General features: G+C 43.8%; 1 protein-coding gene across 1 annotated transcript in view; it reads left to right on the top strand.

Annotated features, from left to right (window-relative positions):
* LOC118790844 (serine/threonine-protein kinase PAK 3-like) overlaps positions 1-20,781 on the top strand; it is a 35,552-nt gene extending 14,771 nt beyond the window's left edge. The window contains exons 3-15 of the mRNA XM_036547937.1: positions 231-331; positions 1,196-1,349; positions 2,368-2,405; positions 8,303-8,443; positions 9,018-9,189; positions 10,766-10,829; positions 13,024-13,072; positions 15,030-15,142; positions 15,884-16,001; positions 16,289-16,388; positions 16,774-16,970; positions 17,454-17,591; positions 18,165-20,781. Coding sequence (XP_036403830.1) covers positions 231-331; positions 1,196-1,349; positions 2,368-2,405; positions 8,303-8,443; positions 9,018-9,189; positions 10,766-10,829; positions 13,024-13,072; positions 15,030-15,142; positions 15,884-16,001; positions 16,289-16,388; positions 16,774-16,970; positions 17,454-17,591; positions 18,165-18,254 — 1,475 coding nt within the window. The 3' untranslated portion in view covers positions 18,255-20,781. The remainder of the gene's footprint in view (positions 1-230; positions 332-1,195; positions 1,350-2,367; positions 2,406-8,302; positions 8,444-9,017; positions 9,190-10,765; positions 10,830-13,023; positions 13,073-15,029; positions 15,143-15,883; positions 16,002-16,288; positions 16,389-16,773; positions 16,971-17,453; positions 17,592-18,164) is intronic.
* Positions 20,782-21,007: the final 226 nt, after the last annotated feature.

Below are 21,007 nucleotides of genomic sequence, written 5' to 3'. Positions count from 1 at the left end.
TCTCCTCTTCAGAATAACCTAATCATAGGCCTCTGTGATATTGAGGATACATTTTTATTGGCAACTGTTAAAAAAATTCCAAAAGCAATATAAAACTGTAACCAGTGTAACCTCTGCCACAAGGGAAGCAGAAAGCAAGATGACATGCTTTGGTGTCTATGACCTTCTGATGAACAGAAGCCAGGCTGAAATTAAGTGTCTGATGCATTATATTGTTGTGCTGTCTGTAGCCAATAAGAAGAAGGAAAAGGAACGCCCAGAGATCTCGTTGCCCTCTGACTTTGAGCACACCATACATGTGGGCTTCGATGCAGTCACGGGGGAGTTCACTGTGAGTAAAAACCGGAATGAGGAGTCTACTGATTGCCAACGCACACTCGTTCGTCTAATTGGTAAAAGCCCATTTGTTTTGTCATAGCAGAAAACAACTGCACCGATGTAAGTATTTGTGTACAGTATGTATATTGTATGTGTATATGTAGTGTATTTAGATGAAGGGACAAAAATAGAATGGCATCCTTTCTGTTAAAGTCATTTAGGAATTGGTATCAGATCAAAATGTTAAGCTTCCTGTTTCTTTCCCAGCAGCCCCCTGTGCTCATTTATATTTGCATCATATTTAGTTGTTTAGCAGAGAAGAGAGCATGTAACAAACCAGAGGCATAGTTGCAAAAATTGCTCTTAACACAGCTAAAACTGTATCATTGTATAATTGTATAATGCAATTCTACCACCAAAGAACTGTTAGACACAAGCAATGCAGGTGTTCAGATGAAAAGGTGATGTTGTACAGATCACTGGTTGGGAGATTCCATTTTTGTTATCCTCCCACCCACCTCCCCACCAGATTTCCTCTGAACATCACTGTTCTGGAAAGGGCCACACCTGGAACTATGGGTAGTCTGTTTCCATGGAAATTGTAGCACGTTTGCAGTGTTCACCTCACATGGGTGTGCTGGGGTATTACAGAACACATGTGTCTTGCTGCGCTTCCTTTGGAATAAGTACGTGCTCAGGCAGATGACACACAGAGGACATATCAACATCCATCTGCTGGCAGTTAGAGTTTTAAAGGAGACCCACTGCCTGGAAGTAGTTTGGAAGTATAGCGGGAGTGGCCCAGTTTGTGCTGTTCCCAGATCAGCGGGGCAGGGTGCAGTATGGCGGTGTGACCCCTGTCCTCCCGTTCCTCTAGGGGATCCCAGAGCAGTGGGCCCGGCTGCTGCAGACCTCCAACATCACCAAGCTGGAGCAGAAGAAGAACCCCCAGGCTGTGCTGGATGTTCTCAAGTTCTACGACTCCAAAGAGACAGTCAACAACCAGAAGTACATGAGCTTCACTTCTGGAGGTGAGCACCTGTCCATATGTAGGACATAGTCCTGCTGCAGTTCTTATGGGAACCATATTGGACAACTGTATGTATGTAATACAAGTCAAAATATGGTAATTCCCATAATATGCCATTATATTTGCTTAGTAGATGTTTTCATCCAGAACAACTTATGTAGCTTACATATTTACATGTTATCCATTTATCCAGCTGGATATTTGCTGAGATAATTTAGGTTAAGTACCCTGCCCAACGGTTCAACAGCAGTGCCCCACTGGGGAATCAGACTGCTGAGCTATGGTTTATGAGCCCTGTTCCTTACCACTATACCATACTGCTGCCCACATTAAATACACAAATTTACATATACAAGTACATATCCATAAACATGTACTTTCCATAATTTGTACAGAGGAAAACATGGGTTATGTTACATACAATGCCTTTATTATGGAAGAGAATACTCCCTGTATTATATTAAGAATTCTTTTGACCTGCACGTAGCTGTGCCTCCTACAAAAAAAAAAAAGAAAAAGAAACAAGACTAAAACCTCTCCTTTTGTGATTTAGCGGGGAGCAAAACGGTTCTTGACCGCAAGGTTCTAACAGGGTAACATGAGATTAACTTTCACATAAGGATCAAATGTGTATGTATTCTTTAATGCAGAATAAGCAATTGCCTAATATTGTATGGATGTGGGTATGGATTCTTTGTGGATTGCATCAAATTCCGAGCTAACTAAAGGACTGGCAAAAGCTCAACAGATGGAAAGCCTTTATAGATCTGATACAGCTGGAATATGTGTCACACCACATGGTTCACACTACCAAGATACAGTATGCAAAGTCAGTCATGCAGTATGGTTTCAAACTATGGCTTGAATAAACTGAATGATCACTATGACTTGGCCTGCTACCAGCTGTCAGTTCCACTGTTAAAACCATACACGCTTTTTTTGGTCACTGCTGTAGTATTAGTTTTTATGTAGTTACCTCTGAATATGATTCTAAATGACACTGTTTTGTTTGTTTTCAGACAAATCAGCACATGGTTATGTAGCACCCAATGCTCTGGTGAGTATACATTTAAAAATGTTTTTTACCCCCCACTTTACAGAGGTGTGCTAGGGGATCTTATTTCATGTAACCATGGAAAGAAACCTGATCATGAAGAATTAAGCATGAAAGATGAGAAGTAACGAGTAACTATAACATACAATAACTGACACTGTCACTGTAACTGTCGCCAAGGTTGTCAACTGTCACTGTTATTTGACATTCAAAGAAATTGCAAAATCAGCCGGTTCGCCATGTTGCTTATGCACCATGAACAGCAGTTGTGCTCAAGCACTGTGAGGGCGTGTTTCCCGTGGTGGCCATCTCTACATTCAGCTGTCACCAACAGGCAATACAATTTCACTGTAAAGAATTGCAAAGAGGTAATATGAAAACATGCTAAAAGCCTGGTGGCCGGTGCTTTTAATATGACAACTTAGCTACTTAGCTTTCCTTTTGCAGTGTTCACTGGCTACTTGTTCAAGCAGCCCATGTATCCAAAAATGTCCAAGTGATGAAAGCCTAACAGAATCAACTAAGAGTCCCTCCTTCAAAATGCAGAAATACAACTGCAAAAACCCCATAATGCATTGTAAAATGAAACAACAGGAAAGACATCTCTGTAAATTTATCCCATGCAAAAATGAATCAGACCAAGAATATATTGGAAATACATTAAAAATATATGAATGCTGTGGAGAGAGGCACTGCAGCCTCTGTCACAGATGAAAAACAGAATAATTTGATTTAGAGCTTTTTAAGTTGACTGGCCATTGATTGCACCTTCTTATTGGATCCCTGCCACCGTGCTGCAGGTGTCTGGGGAGGTCGAAATGAGCAGGATCTCATCTTGCATTGGTGCGTGTGTGTGCGTGTGTGTGCGTGTGTGTGTGTGGCACTCAGAAGGGCAGGATCCAGGCCGGCATCTGGTCTAAACATGGTTTCAGATGTCATTTTTCCAGCTTCATGGAGGTTGTGTAAGCTTACTTGTGGTGAAATGTTGTTTTTGTTACCTATATGGGTACTTTGGCCGTATTCATACACACACAAACACTTATATTGGAACCCTTATGTGCTAGAGCACTAACAGCTGATGCACTGAACAAGGCGATAATGCGGGTGCTGGCCTCTTTACAAACCTCTTAGCCACCTCATTCTGATGCTAATTTGGCATTGTTCTTTGGCGGAAGCTCATTGCTGATGATCACTAGCACTTTAATGTCAGTGGGTATCACTGTGTGTAGACCAGGTGCATCCATTCCAATGAACAGAATTGGCCTTGTCGGCTCTGATCAGCTACTTGTTCTATATTAATTGTAACCCCTCCAAACTATAGCCATTTATTTCTTTCAAAATGGTTTCTTTCATTGGTTAAAATGTTGGCAGGCTAGTCATAAGAAAAAAGATAACTAAACTACTAATGAAGAAATGCACTAAATGTGTGCGCTAAAGTTCAAGTACTTTTGATATGTAATAATAATAGTAATAATGATAATAATAATCTTGTGATGTTGCTTTGGGAAAAATTGTAATAATTAAAAAACAAAGTAATCTGTGCCTCTTTCCAGACTGGATTTCAGCATCATGGAAGTACATCAAGTCTGTAGGAGAAAGGTGCCAGCTTTGTACCAAACATTCTTTCACTGCTGAAAACCGAAGTGCCAGTAATCCCCTTACCCCAAGCAGAGGCGATCAGCCCCATCATAGTATCACTTAGAGTGCTGTGATCGCTGCAAGCCAGCTAGACAGGGAGCAGAAATTTTACTGCAAGTATCACAGAGAGGAAATCTGCCACTCCAGGCTGCCCACAATTCTAGGAGATACAGGTGAGAGGTAGTAATATTAGTACAGTATTTATTTTTTGGAGTGGTAATATGGAGCATACTATTTTTTTGTTTAAACAAGTATTTTCACAAGGCATGTTTAGTAGACAGTTCACTGGCTTAGATGCTGGAATCAGTTCTGTAAACTTGCTTGAAAGATTTTTACTTCGGTATAAAATTGTTTTGTGGAGGAGCATGTTTTGTGAGAATTCTCAGTTGTTGGGTCCAAGTGAGAGCTGGCCATGTAAATTGTGATCGCGGTGCATGAGATTCATTGAGTGGAAATGGCTAAAATTACGGTTTGTAATGAAGACTTTTACCCTCGTTATGCTTTATATTCTTTATCGTCATGGTTCTCTGACACTTTGAGAGGCGGGAGGCTTTCCAAGACAGTTAAGCCAAGGTTACATTAATGAACAGGAATTCGCATTAGAACTGGATCATTTAGCTTTCATTTGCCAAAGAAAGTCCAGATAATTTTTTCTTGACATTTACGGTTGTTTACTTTGACATACCCTTGCTTAAAATGTTATTTTGGCAATGTTTAAAACGGTAATAAAACTGAGAGTGATAAAAAATTGCAAACTGCAAGATTAATCTTTTTTTGCCTTACTTACTTAGAAAAGACCAGCCAAATAGCATATTCATTCATGTCGTCATGTTATGGTCTGAGGACGTGCTCTGTAGTATTGAGTATCTATGGGTTATCTCTCTATGCTGTTGGGTGTCTATGGGTTATCTCTTTGTACTGTTGGGTGTACGTGACATCTCTCTAGAGTGATATCCCATAAGCACCTGACAGGACAGAGAGATATCCCACCATGCAGTATAGACAGTGACTGGTGGGCAGGGATATTCCAGTTGATCAGAATTTGAGTTACTACATTTGTACTGTCCAATATCACTGTCGGTGTCATATCATTCCTTAACTGCTAAAACCATGGAGAAAAGCCTCTCAGTTCTAGTTGTATGAACTTTACATTAGAGGTCTGTTCAGAAGGGGGAATGAGTTTCAGTGCACACTGTATATTTCTGTTCTTCCGATATAGCTTTGTGGAAAGGATGTGGAAACACAGTATTAACGATGTTGCATTTGGCTGATTAGTGGTTGGTATCATTGTGGATGACAGCATAAGAGCCTATATATTAAATTCCCTGTAGAGATTCTTAGTAAAACATGTTAGCATTAGTGCGTCACTGTTAGCCATCACCAAACTCTGTATCAAGCAGCTTGGAAGCAGCAACTGTGACAGAGCGATTGGCATTAAAACGCATGTACTTCCTAAATCTTTAACCATATTTCAGGTTCATATCCTGAAGCACATAACTATTTCACAAAAGTCAGTGAGTGGTCCCAAGCATATGGTTGTAGATCTTGTTCATTTCCAAACCTCAGACAGAGAATTTCACGATTCACATGATTTGTGAAAAATATTGTCCAAATATTTTCAGTTCTTGTGTTTGAATCATTTGCACGCCACAGTATGAAAAGACAGATGTTGAAGGATAAAAAAGATAAACTGCCAGAGACGTTTCTTCTACTGTGAAATGAATCCTTTGCTGGAGGATGCCAGGGTAATGAAGAAAGCTCTTTTGTGCACAGAGGGTGAATATTAGCGGAGGATCGCGTGCTAGCGCTAAGGGGTTGCGGTTGCGGTTAAAGCCCCCCGCGGTCCTTTAGAGTGTGTGTGTTATGTGTTCCCACTCTGAATCTCCTCATTCAGAAAAGCCTCCTGTCTGCGCCCCCCCCCCCCCCCCCCCCCCACAGCAGCAAGTTGTTTGACAAGGTATCATCTCAACTGCTTCACATTTGTGAAAATGAAATAAGGACCCCTTTGCAGCCTGTGCTTGCCTGTTCAGAACACTAACGTTCTCTCTAGGTTTATTACCCAATTGGGACAGCTCCTCAGGGCTTACTATTCAATCAGGACAACCTCTCAGGGCTTCCTATCCAATCTGGATCGCTCCTCGGGGCTTCCTATACAATTGGGACAGCTTTGAAGGGCTTCTTATCCAATCAGGACAGTGTCTGGGTAGGTCCTGTTGAGAAGGGCCCAAGATTGCTGAGGTGCCTCCTGGCTGAGGTAATGGTGTCGCTAAAGAGGAGCTGACCCTGCCAGGGTCCAGATTAACCCCTCCGCTCCAGCAGGTTCCAGAAGATGGTGAGGCAGTAGTTCCCTTTGCCCAGCCGTGGCTGAATTATGCAGGAAAACCCATAGGTTTTGGATGCACCCCTCTAAATATAGCAGAGTGAATGAGAGCCTCTGGGCCTGTGGGCCAATCTGGAGCACAGGATGCTGCAGTGTTGTCCCTGGACCTGTCTGACATGCAGGAGCAGCTCAGGTAGTGTTCTGGGGGCTAGGTTGGTGTTCCAGGAGGCCATGATGGTGTTCTTGGGAGCAGAGTGTTGTTCCAGGAGGCCACAATGTGCGCGCGTGTGTGTACGTGTGTTGGGGGTGTTGCAGTAGAAATTAAACTGTGATGACCAGCACATTAATGAGAACCCCTAAATTTCAGAGCACCCACGCTGAAAAGTCAAGCAACACCATAGCACCAGCAAAAGAAAATCTCTGGCGCTGCCCCTGGGCAGGGGGGGAGAGGTTGACACTCAGGTGCAGCTCACACACCTGATCTGTACATGTCCTGAGCACAAAGCGCATATAGAGAGATGAAAGCCATGCTCTGAATGGACATCACAGCGCAATGCCATCGACTCTGCAGAAGATTCTAATAAAAGTGTCACACTCCAAAGCTGAATCGTATGATATGGTTTACCCATGATTCAGTACAGCGGAATCAGCATATTCCCACTTGCGTATCCCATTAAAATTCAGATAGGTTCTTGGGTTTTGCGTAAATAAATTATTTACTCTTGATATTCTGATTGCTTGATATTTAGATTCTTGTTACATTATTTTATGAGAAGTATGAAGCAATAAAAAGTGTAGACTAGAATCCAGACATTTCAGATAGGATAGATTATATATCTGTAGGATTCTTAGCCTTTTCCTTGTCTAGTACACCTTACCTTGCCCCCCCCCCCACCACCACCACCACCACCACCATCACACACACACACACACACACACACACACACACACACACACACACACACACACACACACACACACACACACACACACACACATACACACACAAAACGGGATAAAATGCTATCAAATGTTCTCATTTTATAAATATTTGTCATCTCAGCAGATGAGATGGCAAATATTTATAAAATGATCCAATTTGCTGTCTACCCGGGGTAGTTTTTTGGAACCAAGCAAGTTGTTTGTAAATGTGCTCCATGTCATCATGAAAGAACTGCAGTGTTTCGACTTATACAGTATGTGGTAATGGGGAAAATAATGTGAAATCATAAGGAAAATGACTTTGTTTTGCTTTTCATCCCTTCTTTTCTCAAGTCTTCCTGGCTGTTAGTGAAATATCAGTTTCAGTCACACCTTTGAGTGTCGGTTTCAGCTTTGAGTCTCCCAGAGATTTCAGCTCCAGCTTTGAGTCTCCCAGACAGTTAGTACTGTGTCAGTTTCAGCTTTGAGTCTTCCAGACTGTTAATGCCATGCCATTGTCAATTTTGAGTCTCCTAGACAGTTAGTTCTGTGTCAGTCTCAGCTTTGAGTCTCTCAATCTGTTAGGGTAGCTTCAATCCCAGTCTTACTGTTTTGTGAAACGTGTACAGGTTCAGTGTCCGTGTGTGCGAACAGTGGAGATAGGTGCCCCGATGATGGGGAAGGGCTTTTCTGCCACCCTACTGCCGCTGCTTGCTTGACCACTGGTTGAACGGGGGGAGCAAGAATCACATTTTGGCCACCTGCAACCAGCTTCTAGCGCTCACAGTTAATGCAGTGCACACAGTATCTCAAAGAGATGGCTACATGCACACAACACACACAGGCCTGATCAGCATCATTACTCTGGCAACATTCTGTAGTGTGTGTCTTTGAAACTGAAACATTTTTTGTATGGAAGGGAAACCCAGACCCCCCAGGAATGCTATTTCAATTCAATGATTCAATGTCCCACAAAACTGTACCACAGGGACACTGATGCCGTGTCATTCTCTCCCTGCAGGGAGCAAAGACAGCATCTGAGCCACCGCTGGCACCCCCTGTGTCAGAGGAGGAAGAGGAGGATGAGGATGAGGATGAAGATGATGATGATGACAATGAGCTGCCCCCAGTTATCGCACCACGACCGGAGCACACTAAATCTGTATGGAGAAATTTGCCATCTCTCAGAAATTGCTGAGGAGTCCAGAGGAGTATTGCATGACAAATAATCAGTACTTTCATAATGTATTGTAGAGATGTAGCATATACAGTACCAATAATTTCAGTAACAGTCTTATATAGCAAATGTACTAAGTAATTAGTATTATATTAGTATTGTTGGGTGGCAGTTTAGCATAGTAGTAAGGTGCAGGGCCTGGAACTGAAAGGTTGCTGGTACTGAGGCATTGCTGCTGTACAGTTAGGCAAGGTACCTAACCCAGCTTTGCCTCAGTAAATATCCAGCTGTATAAATAGATAACATTTAATAGCTGTAACCTATTTAAGTTTCTGTGGGTAAGAGCATCTTTTAAATGTCAATAATGTGATGTGTTAGCATAAGCATGTGTAATGTATAATATACTTTGTTAACAGTGCTATTTATTATTGTGCCAAATATATACCTTTTTAAATTTCACAGTGGTAGAAATGAGATTTTGGGGGTTTGAAAAGTGAGGCCTGTTAGACACTCAAGTCTGTGGCAGGGGTTTGTTTGACTCATGCTCCGCCCCACGTAGATCTACACTCGCTCAGTGATTGAGCCGGCCACACCCCTCGCGCCTGTGAAGGAGGTGACCACCCCTCCTGAATCACTGCCTGAAGAGAACGTGTCCAGCGCCCTGTATCGACACACCGACCGCCAGAAGAAGAAGTCTAAGATGACCGACGAGGAGATCCTGGAGCGGCTGAGTATGTCTGCGTGCCTGTCATTAATCTCCAGGGCACGTGTCAGACAGACCTAGTGAAGCTGTGCCATACAGACCCAGTGAAGCTGTGCTGTACAGACCCAGTGAAGGTGTGATGCACAGACCCAGTGAAGCTGTGCTGTACAGACCCAGTGAAGGTGTGATGCACAGACCCAGTGAAGGTGTGCTGTACAGACTCAGTGAAGCTGTGCTTTATAGTAGAGCTGCCCCCTAATAGTCGACCAAACCATTAGTCGATGAGAAGAGTCTTGGTCGACCAAATTTTCATTGGTCAGTTAGTTGCGGGAAAAACCCCCCTCAAACTCCGTTTGGGAGCTGCGCCTTGTCGGGCAGGAAATCATCCAAAGTGTGGGATCATTTTGAGTGTGTAAAGGACAACCCCAAGAAGGTGACACAAACTCTGCAAACTAATTGCAAAGTTAAGGCCATATGCAGCTAAATAAATATATTGTCATATGCGCTATTAGGCTTATCCAAGTGTTCATGGGGACTGGGGAAGCTAAATTATCTCACTTACTGCATTTTTAAAACCTTTCACGCATACGGTACACCGGTGTGATATGCTGTTTAGCTCATATACTAAAACCAGTGCGATTGGAACACTAGATTGGAAAAATTCTAGCTAATTTTAGCTTTGAGGAAACAGCAATTAACGTTAAAAAATATAGCAAATGTTAACTGAAATCTATGAGAAGCTTAATAACGCTAACGATCATAACGTAAAACATAAAACATAAAGAACCATGTAACATAATACGCACGCTATATAGCATAAAAATAAGCTACGTGCGAAAGGGTTAACTTCATGTGCATTTCCCTCTATAAGCGCATCCACTATACTGTGAAGATGACTCCCCATCCTCAACTTCATCTTCGCGGCTGACACTTTTTTAACAAAAGGCTGTTTTTTATTTATCATTTGTTTTATAAGTTATTGTGTTGGTGTTACAAGTTCATAAGTTGTGTGAAATAAATTAGGAAAATGTTCAGTCTCCTTGCTGGTTGTTCCGACACATTCAGAATCATTACCGCTTTTACCATTAGCATTGTCATTAACAGGTGGCCCGCTTTGTACGCGCACTTGTAAAATTTATATTTTAAAGGGTCATTATTGTTACGGTTTTGTATTTCTCTATAATGTAGCACAGTGTTAACAATGTTACTTATAACATTCTTTTTTAACATTCTCAGCCCTGAAACTCAAACCATTTTCTGATGCCCCAAAAAATTTATATTTAAATAATTAAATTACTATCATAAACGTGTGATGACTAGTCGACTAATGGCTTGAACTAACGACTACGAGTCCACTAGGAAAATCTTTGGTCGGGGGCAGCCCTTCTTTACAGACCCAGTGAAGCTGTGCTATACAGACTCAGTGAGGCTGTGCTTTACAGACCCAGTCAAGCTGTGCTGTACAGACTCAGGCTGTGCTTTACAGACCCAGTGAGGCTGTGCTGTATAGACTTGGTGAAGCTGTGCAGATTCAGTGATGCTGAGCTGTACAGACTGTGCAGGGACATTCTAACCCAGCAGTACCACTCTATCCTCTTTTCCAGGAAGCATTGTGAGTGTGGGGGACCCGAAAAAGAAGTACACACGTTTCGAGAAAATAGGACAAGGGTATGTTTGCACACTCTGACATACTACTGCTGAGAGAAGGAGAGAGAGAGATGGAGGTAGATAGAGGGAGGGAGGGAGGGAGGGAGGGAGGGGGAGAGAGAGAGAGAGAGAGAGAGAGAGAGAGAGAGATGAAGAACCGAAGGGACCGAGAGATCAAGAGGGACAGAGGCAAAGAAAAGCGAGAGAGAAGAGAAGGGGGTAGAGAGGAAATGAAACCTTTATCCAAGAATGAGGCGAGGCAGGAGGAATGTGGGCTGCTGGGGGAGAGCGGGGGTCTGGTTTGAGTTTTCCGATAGAGCCGTGACACCAGCGCCGGGTGCGTAAGATCCGAAGCCCTGGCGCTGGGATTATCAGATCTGCGATCCATGTCCTTCTGAGCGCTATCCAGCTGAGCTTCAAAGGCCTACAGAAGCCCACTGCGTGATCCAAGGCAAAGAGCGAGCTCTTCCTTGGAATGCAGAGGCATTTTTAGAGATTCTCTTAGAGCCGCTCTCCATGTTCTCAAAAGAGGGCCTCTGTTTCCCATCGGACCAAAATATTATATCTTAATAAGTTGGCATGTTTATGAAATGCCTGCCACTCAGTTGTTGTTGTCTTGATTGTATGCGAACCTTCAGAGCTACTCTGCAGGCAGGGATTGTTTCAACCCAAGAGCACATTTTTTGGAAAGCGACAGGGAAAAAGAATTCATTTCTAGGATCTGGGCTTAGACCCAGTTCACTGATGTGCTGGATGGTTAGATCCAGTTCACCCACTAGCTGTGGGTGTAGACCCAGTTCACTGATGGTGTGGGCTTGGATCCAGTTTACTGAGATCCAATGGGTTTAGACACAGTTTACTGACATGCTGTAGGCTTAGGCCCAGTTCACTGACACGTTGTGGGCTTTAGCTCAGTTCCCAGTCATGCTACCCTTGGTGAGCTGAAAGTGAATTTAGTAGTGCTGGTACACAACCCATCCACTCACTGTGGTCCAATCAGCCTGGGGTCAGGCACACCTGGAGCTCTGGGTCCTGCAGATGTCACAGACTGCAGACATGCAGTACTCAGCTGATCAGCTGAGACAGAGCCAGTCAGCTGCAGCCAGAGCCAGTCATCTGATCCAGAGCCAATCAGCCAGAACCAATCGGCTACAGCCAGAGCCAATCAGCTGCAGCCAGAGCCAATCAGCTGCAGTTAGATCCAGTCAGCTGCAGTCAGAGCCAATCGGCTATAGCCAAATCCAGTCATCTGAGCCAGAGCCAATCAGTAAATTTTGTATGACCTTGCATGAGTCCTCTCCCTCTTAATCCCGCAAATGTGAGCGGGGGCATTAGTTATGTCACAATCCTTTAAAAGCTCTTTTGCATGAGAACATGTGTGCATCCTCCACCAGAGAGGAGAAACAGGGAAATGTCTGGCTTCCGTCATATGTCTCCTACGGAATTGGAACAGTCCTTAAGATGGCGACCAGTCATTGATTTCTGAGTCATGGAGGATGTGAGGATGTAGGAATGTAGCAGAGCAGTTTAGCACTTTTGGAAGCCAGCCTATGTCTAGTCATCACATAAACAGGAAACAACAGTCTCTCTCAATGCCAAACCTTTTTAAACTGCAAGTTTGGGGAATTCATATGCTGGGCAACACTGCCACCTAATGACCAGGCTGGTCTGCTGGGGCTCTGTGTAGGTTCTGGGCTTGTCCTCCATTGCTTTTTTAGTTCAGAGATAAAGCAGTGACATTTCCAGCAAATGCAAAAGTAAATAAAATTTTTTTTTTCATCACATAAAATTTTTGTTTTACAGTTATTGTGTATGCTCTTTAAAAACCTTTAAAAAATCATGTCCTGGGAAAATGCACTTAACTTTAGAAATCATCACTTCACTATTATGTCATACTGAGCATTACCTCAGTGGCTTTTGTCTGTTGTAGCTGTGTTTTGACCAAAGACATCTGCAGCTTGCATGTATGAATTGAAATGGTTTGGTGTTCTTTCACCGATAGTTGCCGTCTCGATCTAATCCTGGTCATCGGCTGAAATGTTGTGTTGGCCCAACCATACACCTGGGTCACACCAATATTGCCAAGCTACTTGTGTTGTATCGTTGGTTGCTATTGTGTGTGTGTGTGTGAGTGAAAGTGTGTGCCACCAATCAGAAACGCCCTGGCAGCAGCACAGCGGGAATGATTGATGCCACTCTTCATCTCTTCCTCCAGAGCCTCTGGGACTGTGTACACTGCCATTGACATTGCTACAGGACAGGAGGTGAGCTTTCGCTTGGCAGACGCCCATAGACAGGACCAACCAACAGAGCCTCTCCCCCCACTCTTCCCTCAGTCTCACACTGTCCCGAGATACTTACTCATGAGGTTTCAGCCAAAGAACCTCCTGAAATTAGAGAGACACGGAATTTTCCAGGAGTCTCTTGACCACCTTTCCTGCAGCCAGTTTCCAGTTTTTTCCCAATTGACCCTGTTTTTTTTCATTCCCTCTGGAAAATTCACTATGCTCCTTTTTCAGCTCTTTGTAAGAATTCCCAGTGTAAAACTGTGTGATAACAGATATTTGATTGATTGATTGAGCTTTGGCATTGAATTTTGCTCATTGGGAAATGAGCCGAATTCCACAAAAAAGGAGAAAAGGATTTGGTTATGGGTGATGCACGGGGAGAGAGGTCTCATAAGCTGCTCATCATGGCATCAGAACTGGAAGCTCAAACTGAAACAGCTTGTCAAGCACTGACCCAGGATCAGCTGAGTTATGCTGGGCTTACACCAAAGACTTTCAAGCGATTTCACTGTTGCGAACAAATTTCCAATGTCGGAATAAAATCATGAGAGTTTTGGTAGAGTTGTGGCGTGCTCCCATGATCTCGATCTTTTGGTGTAAGGTGTTAATCAGAGCTGTTTTAAGTCAGTCTTTTTCTCGTCTTGACGTTCTGATAAAATCAACCATGTTTAATATTATCATAAGTTTTTAGTCTTGGCTGATGCAAATATTGACGTGGATATTGTCAACAACCAACAGGTGAGTTCTCTCAGCATCAAGCAGGAAACAGCAAAGCATGATGATTTCTTATGTGAATTGTTCTATGGAATGTCTGTGAATTTATCTTGCATATAGCTTGCGTGAGTCTCATTATAAAATGGTGAGCGCTGTTTATGCAGTGCATTTATGTTAATTAAGCAGAGCTTGTTCCAAGTCATTACGGGGTGCATATAACATATCCAGCTATTTCAGCACCCCTCATTGCGTGAGACCATTTTTAATTACTGCGGCTCCGTCAGCAGTGACGGCGATGGGAAATAAAACAAGACAGCCAGTGTTCGCCTAGTTCCTACTTTGGGACTCGAACAGAGGGCGTAATTTTTCTGTTTGTACACATACACAAGGATACTGGACAGCAAATAAAGTTTTCTGTAACTCTGTTGTGTCTCTGCTCATTCAAAATAGCTAAATAGCGCGGTTCCATCAGCAGTGACAGTGATGGGAAATAAAACAAGACAGTTGGCTATCTTCTAGTTCCTACTTTGGGACTCGAACGAAGGGCGTAATTTTTCTGTTTGTACACTTACACAAGGATACTGGACAGCGAATAGTTTTTTGTAACTTTATTGTGTCTCTGCTCATTCAAAATAAATATTGCAGCGACTTAACTAGAGGTCGGTCGAAACCATTACGCCCTCAGTCTGACTTTTTATTTTTTTGCGGCAATCAAGACACACAAACAAACTTTATTCTAAATAATAAACTAAACAACAAAAATGCATGTTCAGTCAGGCTGATTGGGCCCAAGGTGGAACTGGAAGAACCGTAGGCCTGGGGCAGCAGCACCCTCCGCTACAGCTTCTAGTGTATGGTTAGCATAACTCTAACCTTAAAAGGTTTTGGGAAAAAGCACAAACTGATCCAAAGTCAGTGCCTGGGGACATTGCATTGGTTGAAATGGAAGCTTTCAACCAAACAAAGCTGAATCGTGACTGAAACATTGAAACATTTTTGGCAAAAAGCACAACATAATTGAGAGTAATTACATCTATGCTCAAATGGTGGCTTTCATTGAAAGAAAGCCAAATAGTGTCTCAAATAGTTCCCCTACTACTGATGCAGGATCAACTCTCTTATCCCAACCTCAGAATGCCTTTAGCAGAAAGCCCAAACTGATCTAGGGTCAGTTCTTGGGGGTAGTGATTATGCTCACCCTGATTCATCTGCTCTTCAGGTGGCCATAAAGCAGATGAACCTGCAGCAGCAGCCCAAGAAGGAGCTCATCATCAATGAGATCCTGGTGATGAGGGAAAACAAGAACTCCAACATCGTCAACTACCTGGACAGGTGTGTCTATCACAGCTGCAGGATATGACATGGTGGACCCTAAATGTCCTGCCAAAGAGACACCTCTCTAGAGGGGTGTGCTGGCAGTGGGAAATTGAATTAAAGTACTGCCAAAAATGCAAAGATGAAAGCATTTACTGTGCAGCACTATCATGCACATGATCGTGATTTGGATAAACATTTGCTTGGCCAAGACAAATATTTCTTTCTGTCCAAAGAGCAATGTACCCATTACATCAGCTCTTACAATGTCACAAGCAGGCATTTTAATAGCTGATGGCCTATTAAATATATTTAACTGCTAACTAGAGGATTCTTTTTTGATGCTGCCTGACTGTAATATAGTGCACATGCCTTTGCATCCATAAATCTAGCACACTGTCTGAGTCAGCCTCTCATATGCCCATAGGCTCACCCAGGAGTATGGGCCCTTATGAAGAACTAGGCAGCCAGCAGATGTGTTTAACTTAAGTAGCAAGTTTCCTAATTGATATGTAACTATATTAGATCCCACATGTGTCAAATTGGAAATGTCATTGAGGGCTGGTCCTGTACTTGAGTCTTGAATTATACAAGGGGACTGCTACTCCTTAAGAATACATGGATAGTATTACACTTCAGTTATACAGGGGACAGTTACATTATACATGGAGAGTACCCTGTCTTGCATATCAGTGGAACTTACACCTGTACATGTGATGTCATAGAGTTGGAGCAAGTGTCGCCTCTTTGTCCCCTCAGTTACCTGGTGGGGGACGAGCTGTGGGTGGTGATGGAGTATCTGGCTGGAGGCTCCCTGACAGACGTGGTGACCGAGACCTGCATGGACGAGGGCCAGATTGCCGCAGTCTGTAGAGAGGTAAGGCTCACCGATGAGGGCCACACATCTTCCATCTGTGGAGGGGCAGGGCTTTGGTGCCTGATCAGCTGTAAGGGCGGAGTCTACTGTACTTCATCCGCTTTACATTTGTTCACTGCTAGAGGCGGGGCTTTGGTGATGGATCACCTGTGAGGGTGGAGCCTGCTGCTGTGCACACTGCTGTTTAAGGCCTGGCCAAACTCCACTTTGTTAAATGCAGTAATTGGATGCACAGTGCCAACCAATGAAGGGAGCATTTTCCAAATGACCCATTTTGCCTCCCATAGTGTCTCCAGGCTCTGGACTTCCTGCACTCCAACCAGGTGATACACAGGGACATCAAAAGTGACAACATTCTTCTGGGAATGGACGGGTCTGTTAAACTGAGTAAGTGAGAGGGGAGAGAGCTCAACTTCTTATGTTTAACGCTTCAGCCTTATTGTGATGGCTTTTGTAAGGTGTTGCCCATGGAAGACTAATTGACTGTAAGAATGCTTGTCACATGTTCACTTCTGTATTTCATGGAAAACAATGGGAATCTTTCAGTGGGTGGGTGTATGAAATAAATAGGACATTGCTATTTGGTTTCATAAGAACACCACTCTTTTCCCTCTGCTGGTGATAACAGGGTTAAAGATTAGTCTATGTATGGAAATCCTTGATTGCTTGCAGCCTTAGGGCTCTGTGGTAACAGGCCCACATCTGGCAGAGGTCATTCGCTCTCCTGTGAAGTGACGATGGGTGACTTTGTGTTCCTCCCTCCCCTCCATAGCGGATTTTGGCTTCTGCGCCCAGATCACCCCGGAACAGAACAAGCGGAGCACCATGGTGGGGACCCCGTACTGGATGGCCCCCGAGGTTGTGACCCGCAAGGCCTATGGCCCCAAGGTGGACATCTGGTCACTGGGCATCATGGCCATCGAGATGGTGGAGGGGGAGCCCCCCTACCTCAACGAGAACCCACTCAGGGTAAGAGCAGCCACACGCTCTCTTTCCAGGGTCTCCCGGCCTGCTTCCCAATAGGTCACCTCCTACTCCAAACAGTCCTTAAAAAGTTATGCTGGGGCCTGAGAAAATATTTGCCCTTTATCTTGTTGCTGTGATTCTAACCACAAGGAGGCGGTGTGTAATTTTGCAGATGCAGTGGACCATGACAATGTTTTTTAGAGCTGATTGCCCTGTGCAGTCATGTGTGGTGGTGTGTGGTCGTGGCACTGTCAGGGCATCAGGCCTGTGTCGCTACCACATCAGATAAATGTACATTATGGGGCTCAAAATTACTAGCCTATCAGGACCCGTGATTTCAGGCAGGAAAATGTGTCAGTGTTGATAAGAGCGTCATTAAATGTGTGTTAGAGGTTGGCACGGTTTTGTCCTGCATAAAACCAAGAACACGAGGGAGGAATGAGTGGCTGAGTTTGATCTGACCTCTGACCCTCTGACCCCTGCAAGGCCCTGTACCTGATTGCTACCAACGGGACACCAGAACTCCAGAACCCCGAGAGGCTGTCCACTGTGTTCCGTGACTTCCTCAACCGTTGCCTGGAGATGGATGTGGACAGGAGGGGCTCGGCCAAGGAGCTTCTGCAGGTACCCCCCACCTGTCACTGCTTCAGTGGTGGTGCAGTGGTTACAGCAGTACACTGTGGAGCACAAGGCTGTAGATCTGACTCTCTGCGTCAAAAACACCATACAAGGGCTCCTGAGTGATTCAGCCGGTACAGGCTCAAGGCCTGGGTTCCATCCCCATTTGTGCCATCAGCTGATGATGAGTGGGAGCCCATAGCAGTGAAACATTGGCTAATTTCACTAGGGATATAGGTGAGCTTGCTGGTCTGTGTGGGTAGTGACATCAGACAACATGGTCTCTCAGAGGAGTGTGTTCATGTACTGCTCTACAGGAGGTGGTGTAGTGGTTAAAGCAGAGTACTCTGGATCTCAAGGTCGAAGATCTACACCTCACAACTCAATTGCATTTTCAGGGCCATGGTGCAATTCTTACAATAATAATTACCATATTCATAATGAATCATGTTTATGCATAGGTTTTCCTGGCCCTCAAAGAGATTTACAGTGAATGGGGCTCTCAATTAGTAGTTACAAAAGCATGGCAATGATTTGATTTGCTTGCAAGACTACAGCCGTTTTCTGTGGTCTTTCCAGCACCCGTTTCTGAAGTTGGCCAAACCCCTGTCCAGCCTGACTCCACTAATTGTGGCTGCAAAGGAGGCCATCAAGAACAGCAGTCGCTAAGGGGAAGGGCCACAGCCGTCCTCGGAGACAACCCGGAGTGCTCGGACCTGTTTCACCTCCCGGGGTGGGAGGTGAGGGGGGTCGTTGTGCTGACGGGACCCCTCTTTAGTCTTTCTAAGCGCTCTGGAAATACACCATCTTTCAGAACTGGGAGGCTGGCTTTGAAAACCCTGCCCACTAACACGACTGAAAAAAAACTTTCATTTCCCAGAAGTTCTCTGGATCCGGGAAATGATTCTAGAGAGGAAATGGGAAAAGCTGACGATGGGAAAAAACCTCCTTCCGTCCCCACCCTCTCAGGCCACAGGATCAGTTATGAGTGAACCACAGCCAGACCGCACGAAACACTCGTTAGAAAATGTGGATCGCTAGTGCTGAACGTGTTACCATGACAACTCTGGACCTGCAATCTAACTGCATGACCATGTCCTGGTGGCTCCATATAACGGACCAGATCATATCTGCTGTTCTGAGATTGATGGACATCATGTTTGTGTGTTTGCGTTTGTGTGTGGGTGTTAAAGTGGCCTAACTCCTTTCAAAGAGTTCAGAGTTTTGCCTGTTTTATTGAGAGATGATATGTTATCAAGGCAACAGACAGAAACCTGAAGGTTATAATTGTACAGCGTGTGGTAAGCTAGTCCTGCATTTAAAAAGGATGTGACAGGACTGCACCTAAGCTAAGCTAATGTTTACTGCTAACTACAAAATTCCTAAGTCCACTCAAAGTACCTCTTGCCAGCATACAGTGGAATAGGTTTCTGTTGATCTTACAAAGAGATAAAACCATGAACATTTTCTTTTCCAACTAGGAAACACATGAATCTTAAAGGAGGTCCTATGTGCATTATTATAAGCCATGTGTTCAAACTGGTGAGTTCCATGACTGGATGAGGGGTGCGTGCCCTGTGAATATGCCTATCTCTCTCTGTTAAATATGTATAAACTTTTTACAAGGGGTGCTGTTTTTCAAAGAACTCGAGTTACAATTTTCTGTCTGGGTAGCTTGTTGTTCCTTGAGGTTACATTGGGAAATCTAAAGAGTCACTGTTTTTTAAGGGTTAATTTCAGATTCGAAGGTACTGAGAAGTGATTACGTGTCCTGTTGTGATTGTACCCTTATTTTATGTGTCACAGAGGAGCGCTGAAGTTGTTACCTGCTTAAATTCGGTCATTTTTAAATTTCTAATTTTTTTTTATGGAAGTTTGAGTGAACACCATAGCAAGGCAAAACTACTGGATTGGATTAAGGAAGACCACAACTCAAAGTCTTTAATATTTATCCACAGTTTGTACCAATTGGTAATGCTGGTTCTTCTCTAAAACAAAGATTGCCCTGTAATCTGTAACATCTGTTCCTTCAGTTAGATAGCAGTTTTGTCAGTTGAATGTAGAAGGGACCCTTAGAGCAGCTGAAAACCTCTCCGCAGGTATGTGTGCAAGCTGAGGACTGAGAGCGGTTATGCAGGAGTTCACTTAATAACGCACAACATCTGGCCCTATGCGTTTGCGCACTATACAGCCATTCTACGCTTGTTCACGCTTGTTCTTGCTGGTCTGCCCTTGTGAGCCCGAAAGGTGGGGTTCACTCATGTCACTCATGAGTGAGCTTGGTTTGCGCACCCATCCACTGAGAGATAGCACATCGTCTTGGAAGCTACCTCAACCAGCCCCAAACGCCACTGCAACAGGTCTGCAGCAGTCCTCCAGGCCTGATTTGGGGCTGGTGCGTACCCCTGCCACACAGCAGTGGCCAGGGACCACAAGGCCATGGACATGAGTCCCGCTCCACCCATGGCTCCATGCTCACAGGTAACTCCGTGATGGTTACTACTCCTGTGTAAGAGTAAGAGTACAGTTTTCATATGAACAAATGTAGTTAGTACCTGTTTCAAAGACTCGACTGTACTTGACTGTTGAGTTGACTCAACTTCAGCTGTAAGCGTCACACAGCTCTGCGGTAAGTTTGTATTTGGAGACATTTTGCCCCACTCTATAGTTTATAAGAAGCACTGTCAGATCCCCTTGTTCAGGAGCATCTGTAGGCTTTGTGTTAGGAGAGGAGAGCAGCCTTCTGTAATATGAGCAGTTAGCCCTCCGGAACTGTGATAGGGAGTCCACTCACATGCAAGGAGTGGTCTACTGTGGGCCAATGAGGTCACTCCGCGGGGCACACAACCGTCATTCCCTGAGGCCCTGAGGTTCTCCTGTGCGGTCCCGTTTCTCCACACCTTCACCAGTCAGCTTAACATGAACATGAAGTTCCTCTCCAAACGCACATATAGAGAAGCTAAGAAAAAAAAGATAATCTTTCTAAATTATTTTAACTTGACAAAAACAACCTTGGCAGATTTTGTTTTCACTTCTTTTCTATTTAAAAAAAAGAACAAAACAGTGTGAAAGGCAGAAAAAAAACTTGTTTTCGATAAGCTATTTTTAAATGTGGTTGAAGCAATAGAATTTTTGGAATTGTGCATGGCTGTGTCTTGAGTGTAATAAAACAAGAAAAAAACCTGCAGTTTTGAAAGTGGACTAAAATAAAAAATAAATTAAAAAGCATTCTGAATAAGTTTGTGGTCAATGTGCTTAGTTTTTGCCACATTACGTTTTAGTGTGGTTTAGTACATTTTTACAATGAATATTAGGTATTTAGCTATTTTACAGTACAGTATACACTCTAGAACGACCACACTTTGTAAACTGTCTGTATATGTGAGTTATAGATTTGAGATGGATATATGAGATGAAGTTAG

Source organism: Megalops cyprinoides, chromosome 16 (genome assembly GCF_013368585.1).
Source record: "Megalops cyprinoides isolate fMegCyp1 chromosome 16, fMegCyp1.pri, whole genome shotgun sequence".
Taxonomy (NCBI): domain Eukaryota; kingdom Metazoa; phylum Chordata; class Actinopteri; order Elopiformes; family Megalopidae; genus Megalops; species Megalops cyprinoides.
Note: the sequence above shows the minus strand (reverse complement) of the source record. Positions and strands in the feature narration are given on the sequence as shown.